The sequence below is a fragment of the Otolemur garnettii genome, unplaced genomic scaffold (genome assembly GCF_000181295.1).
Source record: "Otolemur garnettii isolate 467f Iridium unplaced genomic scaffold, OtoGar3 scaffold00067, whole genome shotgun sequence".
Classification (NCBI taxonomy): Eukaryota; Metazoa; Chordata; class Mammalia; order Primates; family Galagidae; genus Otolemur; species Otolemur garnettii.
In genome coordinates, this window is record NW_003852462.1 from 7,349,883 (window position 1) to 7,360,499 (window position 10,617).

Here is a 10,617-nt window from a genome sequence, read left to right on the forward strand (position 1 = left end):
GCCATCATTGTTGTTTGGCGGGTCCGGGCTGGGGATTCAAACCCGCCACCTTAGGTGTACGTGGCTGGCGCCTTAGCTGGTTGAGCTATAGGCGCCGAGCCTGTCTTTATTTTTAATAAAGTGCCTACTAGTAATTCGAGGTGTACTCCTTAAGAACTCAGTGTGAAAGGAGGGGGAAGGAAAGCTGATTCCATGTTTATCGTGAACTCAACAGCAAGTGGCTTCAACAACAGCATCAGGACTTCGGTGCCAGAATTTCCCCTGGCTTGCTGCACTCCCACAACATGTGCAATAAAGTTCCTGTCTCCGTTTTACATCTTTGACATTGAGGCGGAAGATTTGGCCTGAATTTATGTAATTTAGTTGGGCACAAATATAACCCATGAATAGTCACATTCATCTTCTAATTAGAAAATCAAACGATAATACAGGACAGGCTGCAGACACCCCATCATTGAATCCAACAAAAGCGTGTTGTGTGTGTTGGGCCTTTACGGAGGAAAGTCAGTTGAATTGCTTTATGAAGTTAATGAAAAGTGTCCAACAATAGGTGAGTGAAAGGCGCAAACCAAGAGCCCTGTCGGTTGTTTAGTGTGCAGAGATCTTTGCATTATGGGTAAAGAATTTTGAAGAATCTTCTACCACTGATATGAATCATGGGGCGATAAAATTCTAGATTGAACAGCCCCCCCCCATTTGTAGTGCCAGTTCCTCGTGGGGAGGGAGGAGAAAGGCAAAGAGTAACTGAAGAAATAATTAGAGAAAGGAGGAGAGAGGTTTTCATATGTTCACACGTACATGGAGCTGCTTATCTGGGTATCTTTCTTATTCAGCACATTATGTTGGGGCTATTAGTTTGGGTGCTTTATATTTTTGCATCTGAAGTAGTGATATCAGTGCTGTTAAATATGTGATTTGCCTGTCGCCTGCATTTTCAGACAAAGATCAAGAGGAACATAAACAAGCCCCAAATATACTTTATGTAGGTGTTTGGCAGTATTATTTTATATGACTTGGAATTAGTGAATGGAAACTTTAAAAGAAATTGTTCATATTTTTGCAAGTTTGAAGTGTGCCGGGACTTTGTCAAATTCCCGTTAAAATAAATACGTCAATTTCATCTCCCTTCCAAATTCATTTATCTTGCTTTTTTAAAAGGTGTTTTCTACTTTACCTGATGTTTAAATTGGATTCACTCGTTTATGCTGTTCTTTGCTATATCCCCCACGTTCTTCTTAAATGAATTACTAATGACAGAGCACTCCATCATTCCCTCTCTGCAGCCACTTTAAGGAAAGCATGGTGATCTAAACCTTTTAACCTATTAAAGATGATTTTTCCCAATTGAATCAGACCCACCACAGGTGTAATAACTAATCATTTAAACTACACCTGCTATTATGTATTTTTAAGCCATTATGCGTGTTGGATAGATGATAATTCATGTTTATTGCATTGTCCGATGGATCCGTTTTGCCTACACTAGGCTGATTAATGTATTTAAAGAAATAAGAGATGCAATTTTTAAAAAAAAATTGATGGAATGCGCCAAGCACTGCATTGAGTGCACCATTAAACCCATCAGAACTTTGCTCTCTGACCAGAAATGCATATACCAAGGACTATATTAAAAAAGCAAGGTGAAACCTGTGCGTTTTAGTGGTGGGATTCTGTTTTCTTTCTCTGTCATGGAACATTTTGGAAGAGTGAAGGAGAGGTTTCTGTTTCTGTGGGTAAATGGTAGAGGCTGAGCTGTTAGCGTCTATTGCTCAAGACCTGTTCATCCACCTTCCCCCTGACACCTGGTACACGTACCATGACATGCAGAGACTGCCTGCCGCGTGACACGGATACCATAATTTTCTTGTGTGTCGAAGGTGTATTTTTTCTCTAGGTGAAGAACAAGTATCCCCATGACACCTGAGCTGTGCAGACAGGCATTGACCCTGTGAGGCCAGCGGCTACATACCTGTCTGTTCTCTTTCCTAGGCAGGGGCGTCTCTTGGTTTTGCTTTTCTCCTCTCCTCCTCCTCCCCGTTCCTCCTCCTCTTCTATTCTGTCTCCTCTTGTCCTGTTGCCTTCATTCCCTTTTCTTTTTTTCTCTTCTTTCTTTTCCTTCCTCTCCACTCTTCTCTCTTTGTTAAATGCACCAGTATGGCAAATAGTTGCTAGATTTTGCTTGGCTTTGGTGTGACCTGCAGAGATCTGGTTGAGGGACTGTGGGATGAATGTGCCGTTTCGGGGCTCTAGAATCTGAAGCATTGATTTTTCTTTAGCCCAGAACTGGCTATTGTCACTACAGTTCCTGATGGTGGTTAGTACTATTTGCAGTGTTGGAGGACAGATTATAACCTGTAAGGAGCAGGGCTTAATTCCCAAGGGACACTTGTGTATCTTACTAGTGACAGGCCCAGATCTGAAAAGAGAATTGAGGGGGGGGGGCCACCGAATTCATCCAATAGGGGCAATGTCTAGGGTAAGCTGGACTCAGAATGGTTATAGGCAAAATCAATGAGGACATTTCCTTGGCTTTTTTTCTTTCTTTTTGGTTTATCCTCATATCTTTTGTTCCTGAGAAGTCAATCTGGTCTCAGGATTAAATTCATATAAAATATGGGGAAGGAGATGATCTGTAACTTGTATTAATATCTCATTTCATTTATAGTCACAGTACTTTCTGTTTGAATCTCTGCACAACTGGTGCAGGAGGATCTCAGAAAACTTCCTTATAACTGCCTTAGAAATTTTTCTTTCAACAACTTATCAGTGAACAATGGGGCCTGTTGACCTTTCTGTAACATGAGATTACATTATTCTTTTGGTTTTGATGAGGCGAATAATACTAGTCACTTAAAGTGGCCCCTTTCCTACCTGGGGAAGGTTGATGTTTCTGGCCCATAGGACAGGTGTCTGGGATGGAGAGCAGACAAGCTGTGTGCAAACACGTCTCGTGAGTTGAGTGATGTGACGGTTAATAACTTCAAGAGTTTTTTTTCTCGTCCACTACCAGGCTTATTTGTAGATATGGAGATTTCATTAAATATTATTCATTACTAGAGGTAGGTAGATAATCTGTCAGCTTTTAGCCATGAAACCACAACTTTGCCATTTGAAGGCTCTTCAGAATTCAGCTCCAATGCACACGAGGGACCAGTGTGCACGGCCGGCTGTGTTGTCTCTTACATAATCCCTTCCAGCCAGGACGCATACGCTTAGCACTCTGCCAGGCTCTGTGTAGGCAGCATGGTCTCTTTCCTTCGGTTGCTTGCTGTGTAGTTGGGGAGGCAGCCTGAACATTAGAGGACAGTGTAATTATGTCTTCAGTTACGTGGTACACACTACAAGCATCTAGGAGTTGAAGAAAATAGGGAGATCAGAGCTGGCTTATTTAGGGAATGCTTCAAGAAGTCAGAACAGATTGTAAAAGGGCTGTGCCAGTTGTGTATGTGTGTGGGGATAACGTTTAGACAGGGAGAGGTGGGAAAGGTTGGCCTTCCAGAAAGGGAAGATGCATGGCACAAGAGTGGTGACGTGGGTGAGCATGGCCTGCTAAGGGTGTGAAGAATCAGCCTAAAGAACTGGGGAGAATGGGGAGGTCCATTGCAGGTTTGAAGAGCTGGGCCAAGGGGATTGGATCTCGAAGACTCAGAGATGGGAAGCCAGAGAAGACAGGGAAATGACAATTGGTTATAAATTTGACCATAGTGGTATGCTTGTTTCTATAGACTTGGGAAAAACTCAGGGGGGTTTAATCTTGAAATGCAGGCTATTGAAGTTGACTTCTCTTTTCTGTTTTACTTCCTTCACCAGATTGCCACAGCTGTGAAGTTTCTACAGAATTCCCGGGTCCGCCAGAGCCCACTTGCGACCAGGAGAGCGTTCCTTAAGAAGAAAGGTACAGGTTCCCCATGGCCATGCAGAGTGGCCTGCAGAGGGACAGGGGACGGGGCAGATGGAAGCCACAGTGTGGAAGGCAGGTGCTGAGTCACCAAGGATCTCCCAGAGCTGTCCATTCATGTTGGGGTGGGGAGTGGGGCTGAGGTGAGCTCCAGGTGAGGGGAGGTGAAGAGCGTACAGGTTTCTTCTTTTAGAGCGAGCAGAGAGATTACGTGATTTGGATGATGAAACACCAGCCCACAATGGCAAAGGCAGCCTTCAATAGTAGAATTGGCCCATTGGATGTGACTGTGAGAACTTGCCTTTTTTGGTCTGTTCTATCAGTGACCCTGGCTGCAGAATGACTAGCTTCAGGTTAAGAGGTCAGTAAAGGATGAGGAAGAAAGAAATGAAGGATGAGGGAAATGAGATGACTAAACAAGGTCAGGTTAAGGTCAAGCTTGGGGTCAGTCCAATTTACGGATTGAAGTGGTAAATTACTGGTTTCATGGTATTTCTGTAAGCAAGGATAAAATGGATCCTGACAAATTCAGTATTGTCTGAAGCAGACAGAATCTATTCTGGTTCCATTAGAGTTTAGGATACGTTTCTTTTTTGTTAAATGAAAACAAACAGCTAAAAAAGGAACCTGACTTTTCATTCTTTGTACATTAATTTTCCAAAAATCTAGAAAGTTGCTTAAAAGCCTTTACATACCATGAGGGTAAAAAGTGAGTCTTCCTTCCCTCCAAAACAAGACTTTTTTTCTTTCAGAAGCTGTAATGTTGGCCTCAAAATTCTGGGTTGTGAGCTTTCAGTCACTTTCAGCTGGAATAGAAGATGGAGTGTTTTTGTGTTATTTCCTATTCTGCTCCATGACACCCCCACCAGAGTGATGCAGCAGGACCCTGTTGGTCCCTTCACTCAATCATGCCCCTGGGCCTCACTCATAGGGTTTGGGCAGAATAAGCCCAAACATTTCATCACAGGCAGCTGCTTAGTGGCAGCCCCAAGGCCAGGTCCCTGTGACAGAGTTGGTGAGAAGCGCTGCACGCTTGCTGGCTGGCTGCATTGTGCCGGCCCCCCCATCATTAGGAGATTATTAAAATTTGGAGTGTGTTGGCTGGCCTCTCCACTCTGCAAGCATCATGCCATAAAAGAGTTTTTCCTTGAAATATGTGTACCTATGGGGAGTAATTAATCATAAAAGCTTAGGGATTTCAGCTCTCTCATCAAAGCATTGAAGCTGGGGAAAGCTGAGCCTAAAAGCTGAGCTGATTACCCGGGGTAACCTGAGACAAAATCTATGGTTGCCGAGAGATCCTTAGCTCCAGTATATTGTGCAATATTATAACTGCCTGATCTTCTCTTCCACCGACAATGACCAGTTAGTCCTCATTTTCTCTCAAACGCAGCTGGGTTAGAATTTCATTTGCAGAAGGTATTTAGAGCAATTTAGAGACAAATGTCTCTGGTGTTTGCTCGGCACTTCCCCACCGCAGGCTTTGCTGAGCAGTTTTAGTATCAGGAGCTCCATCTAATCTGTTTAATTTTAATAAATCCCTGGCTGGGAGAGGGAGTGAAAGAGAGAGAGAGAAAAACTCTGGACCAAATAATACTTCTTTTGAGTTACTTAGCTAATAATTCAGTAAAGGAGAAACTGTTTTGTGCCATTATTATTTGTTGTTCCTTTAGAAAAAAGAAACAATCACTTAATTAATTCATCTAAGACTCAGTGTGCACCCTGTTCCTTGCCCTGCCCTCTGCCTACCCTCCATCTGGATTTAGCAGAGAACTGAACAGACAAAATCCCTGCCCTCGAAGAGCTTAAATTTGAGTGCGGGAAAGGCAGACACTTGACAGATGGAAAATGAAATAGGTAGTGTGTCAAATGACAAGGGCCACAGGGTTAGAGTCAGGCAGGGGACATGGAGATGAGGAACATGGGGGTCTGTATGACTAGATAGGGTGGTGTCAGTGTGTCTCTGCGGGGGCAGCCTGTGAGCAGGGACCTGGGGGAGGTGAGTATTTGTTGGTAGAGTGGACATCATTCCTTCTTGGCCCCTAATTTGGGTTAGAGTTTGTAGAATTTTAGGCATTGGGCAGCTTGGCAAGCTGTCCTCCCCGTCTTCCTCTAAAGAGCAACACCGAGTTTACTCCTGTACTTAAACCCGGAATCACTGAGGTTAATCACCCATCTCCATTATCCTCTAAAATGCTGCTTCAGTCAGTAATTATCCATTTCCGAGTTGAATCCCAGTAGGGTAGGTTCTGGCAGGACCTTTTCTGGGCAGAGAATTCCAAGGTTTGATCAGCGTCTGGGGAAGAAAAGCCCCTGCATGGATTTAAACTTCACTTTTTAAATTTCCGGTTGTTCCTGGGTCAGGCTGCCATGATCAGCGTAGCTTGGCACCATCTCTGATGCAGATGAGAGAGGAGCATCCACTGTGCCCTAACAGTAGTTGTGGAGGGAAAGTTGGCTGGCTGGTCGTTGGGGCGGAGGGGCCGAGGTTCTGGCATCCGCAGGCCGTCTCCCTGCAGGATCGTTGCAGTGGTGGGTTTGGAGGCGGCTCGGGGAGGGCGCTCAGCTACTGTAGTCTTGGCTTTTCCTAGAAAATGTCACTTCAGGGAATTGCTATGGAGCACTGATTTGAATTATAATCTTGACTTTCTGTTTTTTAATAAACATCTCTTTCCTGAAAAGGCAAATCCAATTTTGTTTTTCTTTTAATATTATTTAATATTTAATATAGAAATTGAGGTCCCTGTACGGCATGTCAGTTCAGTGGGAAATGAGGGTTACTTTAGGGCGTCAGCTGAGTTTGTTTCATCCTGAAACCATAGCCAGGAGCAGAGGCTGCTTCCTGCCTCTGACACTGACAGGTTAAGTCTCTGACTTGGGGGCACAGGGGGCGTCTAGTAGGGAGTGAGTGGGATAGGAATATAAGAACACTGGTTTGCAAAGGTCTTTTCTGTTTGGGTTTTGGTTTTTTTGTTCTGAGATCTCTTTTGGATGCTTTAAAGTCTGCATGTGGAGTCATTAATGAGAAACATGGAGTTATTAGAATCATTTATCATTTTCTTTGAAGTTTGTACTGCTATTTTGTGTAATTTACAGCATTTCTTCCTTTTATCAGGAATTTTTTGGATGAAAGAGAAAAACAGCTGTTCACCTTCAGAGTATTAGAATAAATGTTTTCGTTTTCCTTCCAGCCTCTCAATTGTGCAGATGACATGTCCAGTGCAGGGTCAGCAACACATGAAGATGCCGGGACTGTGTGGGGTTTAAGCCCTTGTGGAACTGGCCTATATATAGAAGCAGTTCTTGCCAGGCAGGCACCTATCTGGGACTTTAAGCAGGCTGCAAATCCAGGAGGTTAGAGTGTTTTAAAAACAGCAATAGAATCAGTCCAGAAAGTTAGAGGCTTGGAAATTGTAGTCAATAGGCTTATGTTGATTTGACACCCTACCCAACCACAAAACGTAGGTAGGCAGTCTGCTTCCAGAGGCACTTGGCAGGCTGAGTATGAGGCGGGTGAAAGTAATGCCTGTTTGTGGGGTGGTGGTGGTGGGAGATGAGATAGAGTTAACTTTGACATATCTTTTGCAAAGCAAGCTTCTGGAAGAAAGACGAGCATAGTGTGTGTTTCTGTGTAATCCCACATACGGGCCACTACGGTGATGGTGGCTGACATTTGTACTTACTGTGCCTGTCTCAAGTTTTTAAGTCAAAGACTTTTCCCTCCCTCATTCAGTAAATAATCCTGGTTGGGGTAGGAAAACTAAACAACTGAAACATACCACCATACTTTACTTTCTCATTCTAATAGTTGAAACTAGATCTTATCTTTCTTCTGTTCCTGGAAACGGAAGCCCCAGTAGCAAAACTGCCTCCTTGCTGGAAATGAACTTGAGGAAGAAACCTAATGGTCCCAACCCTGGTTGTGGGCTAGAGGTGAAGGGCTTCTCTCACTGGAGTATTTTAAGGGGGAGTAAATTCTTACACAGATTTCAATTTAACTCTCTTTTATTACTTTTCTTTTTTTATCATTTATGTCCATTTCATGAGGTAGTTTGCATGTCCTTGAATGGAATCTCGTTACCATGAAAGCTTTTTTAGCATTGATTTCATAACAGTCTTAATTTAATAGCTCCGTCATTACTGAGAAGCTCTGGGAGTGGGGCCCTGGCTTTCCAGGTCACTGACCTTTTAATTACAAACCTTGTTCTGATGGCCAGGTTATCGACTGGACAGCTCCCAGCTTGTGCCCCCAGGATGAAAACGAAAATAACTGTGTTTCCTCCCCCATCTCCAGGAAAAAAAAATTGTAACCTCTTGTGTTTCTAAAATTAATTTTCTCCTTCAGCTTTACTTTATAATTAATTCTTTAATGTGTCTTAGTGCAGCCAGAAGTCTTTTTACAAAGCTTTTCTTCCTAGAGCTTGGGTCCAGCAGATAGCTTGGGGGGAAGGGACAGGATCTTGCCAGCTACCACCCCTCGCTTGCCTGCGGCCCCTTTCCTCATCCTCAGAAACTCCTGCGGCGGAGCTGGAAGGAGGAGAGTTGGCTCCGTGAGGGGCTGTCTGGCCCTTCTGATTCTTTGTTAACGAGACATGGATTATAGCATCAAGATTTAAATTCGTTCCTATATTTGCTGGAGTAATTGAACTGGGTATATCATGGGCATTTTAAAAAGATGTCTGAGAGAAGACAGGAGTTGAGCGATTCTGTTATTATTTCTTACCTCTCTATTAGAGGGAAACAAATACTCAACACAGTGGGTTCTGCTCCGGCTTGAACTTGACCCGGATAGATTGATCTACATTCTCTCCCTGACTGTGCAGAGAAAGAGAATAAAGAGAGGACAGTGGGCAGTAAGTAGGGTGACCATGGTTCCTGTTTGCCTAGGACTGCCCTGGGTTTAACATTGAAATTCCCATGTTGTGGACAGGCTTTCAGTCCTGGGCAAATAGGTCACTGTCATAGTAAAAACCTTGCTCAGAAGTGAGAGCCCCCCCCCCCAAAAAAAAAAAGAAGTGAGAGCTCCCAAGACAGAATGGGTGTGCTTTGGGGACTTGGATGAACAGGGCAAAGTGGAAGAGTCCACCAGCCCAGCAGTTATGCCCTGCAGCACTGTGGCATCTTCCTCACGCTCCTCTTGCTCCTGGCTCTGCCCTGGTGTGGGGCCAGTGCAGAGAGCCTCTGGGGGTGGGGGTGTGCCCTGCAGGTGTGTGAGGAGCAGACAGGGCTACGCGACAGCGCGTGCTTGCTCCTGAGGATGATTGAGCATCTCCATCCATCTGTTGTGAACGGACCATCTTCCTTCCCTGCCAGTCTTGCATCTGCATATTCGTCACCTGCTGTTCTGGACCAGCCTATTCATCACGTTGACTCGTTCCCCCCCATCAATTTTCCCGCTCCCCTTGTTATCCAAACTTGTCTTGAACTTCACAGATTTTTCTCAGCTGTAGGATGAGACCTACAGCAGCTAGACCAGCTGAATGCCGTGGAGATCGAGGCACCATGGTGCCTCTGTTCAGAGGGGCAGCTGAAAGCACTTTGCTCCCCCAGGAAGGCTGAGCCAAGTATTACGGTTTCCTGCACTTTGTCCTACCAGGGAGGCGAATCTTTTGGATTTACCCTGTTACTTTGATATTTTCCCTGAAAAGAACGATTCTTTTCTTAAGCTTGTGTGCTTGCAACAGTTCTGCAAAGAAAAGAATCATTCTTCATTTGTACACTGTGTATATGGTTCTGAAAATTCAAAGTAGAGAAGAACATACAGTAAAAAAATCAGTCTCCCCCGTCCCGCTCCTATCCCCAGAGGGTGCTGCTAGTAACAATTTCTTATGTATTATTCCAGAGATAATCGATCCATATAAAAGCACATTAATATGTATTACTCCCCTCTCTGAAACCCCGACTCTGTTTAACTACCGTGGCGGCCTGTTGTGTGCATCACCATCACCCTTGGCCTTGTCTCTTGGCAGTCAGTCCCCGTCACTGCAGACTGGCTTCAGTCTTTTCAGTGCTGTGTAGTATTCCATCACATACATGTGTCTTAGTTCTTTTTCACCAGTCCCAGGTTTGTGGAGGTTTAGGTGGGTTCCTGTCTTTTGCTCCTTCAAACAGCGCCTCATTGAGTAGTCCTGCCCAATACATTGTTGGACACGAGTTAGTTTGGCCCAGTGGAAAGTAAGAACATTTTTGCATATTGTGAGCAGATTAGTGGATATTTACCTTGCTTAAAATTTCATGGGGTTATGTTTCATGGAAAATGAGATAAAACTTTTCTAATATTAACTTATCTCTAGGTAGAAAGAAAATAATAAGGGAAAAAAGTGTCCTACCAAAGAAAAATGAACTGTGAAATTAAAAAAAAGAGAACAAAGTGTAAGATCGCTATTAACAGCACAGATTTGTATTCCGAGGGGATATTCTGGTCATTGGTTACATGAGCAATGCTTATTTTCTAAAAGAATCTTTCACCCCCACCCTCTATTTTTTGAAGGGATATAGGCTCATAAATGTAATTTTTTATTCAAAGTAAACATTCAGAAACTCGAAAGCTAGGATCTGTGAAATGAAGCATGTATGTTAGTTTTCTTTGTGGGCAGCCTGTACTCAGTGCTCAGTGGATATGTTTTACGGGGTCCCGGGCCGCTGGTTGGGTGGGCAGCCTTTACTCAGTGCTGAGTGGATGTATTACAGGGTCCCGGGCCGCTGGTTGGGTGGGCAGC

At 44.1% G+C, this 10,617-nt stretch overlaps 1 protein-coding gene across 2 annotated transcripts in view; it reads left to right on the forward strand.

Moving 5' to 3' along the window:
* The window catches only part of PEX14 (peroxisomal biogenesis factor 14), a 139,898-nt gene that overhangs the window by 49,998 nt on the left and 79,283 nt on the right, over positions 1-10,617 (forward strand). For both annotated transcript variants that reach the window (XM_003793265.3, XM_023515176.1), the window contains one exon: positions 3,811-3,895. In XM_003793265.3, coding sequence (XP_003793313.1) covers positions 3,811-3,895 — 85 coding nt within the window. The remainder of the gene's footprint in view (positions 1-3,810; positions 3,896-10,617) is intronic.